The sequence below is a fragment of the Struthio camelus genome, chromosome 3 (assembly GCF_040807025.1).
Source record: "Struthio camelus isolate bStrCam1 chromosome 3, bStrCam1.hap1, whole genome shotgun sequence".
Lineage (NCBI taxonomy): Eukaryota > Metazoa > Chordata > Aves > Struthioniformes > Struthionidae > Struthio > Struthio camelus.
Genome location: NC_090944.1, coordinates 59,945,695 through 59,949,051, shown reverse-complemented (window position 1 = coordinate 59,949,051; position 3,357 = coordinate 59,945,695). Strand labels below are relative to the sequence as shown.

The 3,357-nt window shown below is 51.8% G+C and overlaps 1 protein-coding gene across 1 annotated transcript in view; it reads left to right on the top strand.

Moving 5' to 3' along the window:
- The first annotated feature begins 413 nt into the window (after window positions 1-413).
- The window catches only part of SESN1 (sestrin 1), an 84,049-nt gene continuing 81,105 nt past the window's right edge, over window positions 414-3,357 (top strand). Inside the window, exon 1 of the mRNA XM_068937984.1 lies at window positions 414-1,003. Coding sequence (XP_068794085.1) covers window positions 554-1,003 — 450 coding nt within the window. The 5' untranslated portion in view covers window positions 414-553. The remainder of the gene's footprint in view (window positions 1,004-3,357) is intronic.

Below are 3,357 nucleotides of genomic sequence, written 5' to 3'. Positions count from 1 at the left end.
CCTGCGCGCGTTGCCTCCTGGGGCGCGTAGTTTCGCCTCTGGGGGGGGGGGGGGGGAGACGCAGAGTCGCCCTGCTGCAAGACTACACGTCCCAACATGCCCTCCTGCGATAGCGACTCTCCGCTCTGATTGGGCCACCTGTAGCGAACGCTGAAGAGCGATTGGCTGGGAGGCCACGTCCATCATGTGGATTCCGCCTTGTTGGGCGGGGCTATCCCCCTTCCCCCTACCGGGGAGGGATGCGCCGGGGGGGTGTGAGGCGGTCCTGCCTCGGCGGGGACGCCCTGTCCCGCCACGGGAAGGAGGGAGGGAGCGGCTGAGGCAGGGCTGTGGCCCGCCCCGGCCCCTTTCCCTCCACGCCCGGGCAGGGGAGGAGGAGCTGCCCGCGCCGCGGGGTGGTGGCTGCCCCGCTCCCGGCCGGGCGAGGCGAAGCCCCAGCGGCGCTGCTGGCGCGGCGGCCGTTGGCGGCGGCGCCCGCCGGGGCTGAGGGAGTGACCACCCGTCCCCCTCCCCTCCCCTCCCCTCGGCTCTCCTCCCCCCTCTCCCCCCCCCGATGTGGCGCACGCTCCGCGCTTTCTGCGCGCCGCCGAGTTTGTTTTCTTTGTGGGCGGGTCCGGTGCCGGGAGCAGCTCGGCTCGGCGATGCGGCGGCCGCGCCGGTGCTGCTGCTGCTGAGGCGGCCGTGGGGGAGCCGGAGCGTGCCAGCGGCCCCCATGGAGGAGCGGGAGGGCGAGGTGCGCTGGGACGGGCTGTGCAGCCGCGACGCCGCTACCCGCGACGCCGCCCTGGACAACATCGGGCAAGCCGTGCTCCGCCGCAGCGAGACTGTCGCGCCCGTGGCGGCGGCGGCGGCGGCGCCTGCCCGAGCCGCCGCCGGGCTCCTGGCTCCCGCCGCCGCCCGGGACGGGCTGAGCGCGGCGCTGGCCCGCCTGCTTATGCTCTCCAAGCGCTGCCCCTTCCGCGACGTGCGGGAGAAGAGCGAGGCCATCCTCGGCAGGGTGCAGGTAAGCGCGGCCCCGGCGGGAGCCCCGCGGCGCCCGCCGCCCGCTCCGCAGCTGCCGCGGGGCACCGGGTGGGGAGGGAGGCGGCCGGCGGCCCGGGGTGCCGCTCCTCGCTGGGAGCGGGGCGCTGCGCTTGCCGGCGGCAGCTGAGGGGGCGGCCCGAAGCGCGGAGCCTGGTCCCCGAACTGGCGCTTCGGCTGTGCTTGTGCAGCAGTACGCGCACGAGAGGAGAGAAGTTTGGGAAGGAGTTGTGAAAAGGGAGGGGAAATGCATGAAGAAATCCAGTGAGAGCGCTGGCCGTGAATCGCTGCAAAGTGAGCGTACTGCTGGGACGCCAGGGCGTCCAGAAGGAGGTGCTAAAATGACAAACGTACGTCTCTGGTTCTGGTCCGCTTTACCAGTGCGGCGATATTAGCAGTTCGCTTAATACAAAAGCAGATTGGCTGGGAGGCCACCCAAAGATTTGGGTATGAACGTTTAAGACTGCTAAATAAAGATATAAACCAGTATGGGAATTTTGGGGCTTTTATGTTATAAGAGCTGGATGCGTTTGAAGACTATTAAAGCAGAGCTTGTCAAAATTCTTCTTCTGTTGTTGTTTATTGGTAAATAGTCTCTCCACTGGAAATAGTAAGAGCCAAACTATTTTTCTTAAAGCTCGTAGGCGATCTAACCAATAGCAGATTAAACTTGCTGGCCTTTCATGCTAAGAAAACTGTTATTTTTTTTACTTCCCCACCGGTTATAGCCTAAGTATAGTTACTCTTGTTGCAATTTTCTTGCTCATGTAAAATGTTCGTAAGGTCTTGAAATTCTGATGATAGACTTGTATCAAAGGATACAGTGTCACTTTTCTATTTTATTTTGTAGAACTTCTCAATTGTGTGCAGCGTGATAAATTTTACATACAATATAATTTAATTTATATAGTTTGGGCTGAATGGGACATTTCTCAAAGCAGATTTTTTGCCAAGAAAAACCATGCTGCGTTTACGGTTTATGTGGAAGGCTTGACAATTATACTACTTTAAAAAGGAAAGTTGAATGTTAAGTTGATAATTTAACCTGGCACCTTTGTATCAGCATTTTTCCTGTTGGAGATTCAAATGAGAAGACGCTATTACAGTGAGAATGATGAGTCACTAGAACAGACTGCTAAGGAAAAGACTTACTTTTATCAAGTATAAGTTGTCAGAGTCTATTCAAAGGCCAAATGGGTGGTGATCTCTGACCTAAATTATGGAAGAGGGCAGACTACGTGATCTGTTGACTCCCTTTTAGGTTTACATACATGAATTTACTAGCATGCTAAACTATTTTTCTTGTTTAAGAACTTTGTTAGTAGCGTTTTTAAATAGGCCAAAAAATTCTACTAGAAAGCTGCAGTTCGCTGCGTTTTGATTTAGCAAGTACAAGTTCACATCACATGGCCGTAGCTGGCTTGACTAATAATAACAAGAGTGAAAGAACTACACGAATATGAAACCATTCACATGTATGTGAGCTGCAGGAAAGGTCTTGCAACAAGTTAAGGAAAGTCAGAAATATATTATTTAAAAAAATCTGTAAAAGGTGCTTTTGTATGCCTTCTATCTTGTCTGTATCTATTCCCTAAGAAGCTAACAGCTTTTCTGACTTGAGAACGGCAAGTTTTAGTTCCTAGGATTGTACTCGTAAATGCAAATTCTTTTGTAATCTTTGGATCAGCATTCATGGAAGAAATAATCCAATCCAAGCATTCCATTTTGGATGCTATGGACTATTTTCAGACATGGAATGATTTTCTGTTAATTTCACAGCCAAAAAGAATTTTATTCAAATCTTTGCGATGAACGTGTTAGATAAAGCAAAATATTAAGCAAAATGTACTTATTCTGTAGAACTTGCAGGTTTTAGCAGGGTTTCTAAAGGTAAACAGGTTGGTAATATTATAATAAAATGAAATCCTGTTTAGAATAGTATCAGTAGTTAAAGGACTCATTGTATTACTTCATCTTCCTGTGTTAGGATATGAAATAATCTTTCTTTAAGTTCACAGTAGTATGTACCACTCTGCTATCTTAACCTTATTCCCTGTCCAAGCCATAAAAGGACAAAAAGCCCAGGGCAGAAAGAGGCAACTTTGAACCTAAAGGTTCTCCTGGGAACCAGTGCTGTCCACCACCCCTCTCCTGTGGGATGGTCTATCCCAAACTCATAGTCTGAGCCTGGACTGGACTGAACTTCTTTGTGGAAGCAGAATTGGGAAATGTGCTTTTTTTTTTTTTTTTTTAAATCTTGCCGCTATGCATGCAGGATTGGTCAGCGAGGAAATCCAAGATGTGAATTCCACCCATGGTCTGGTAGCTGTTTCCTTC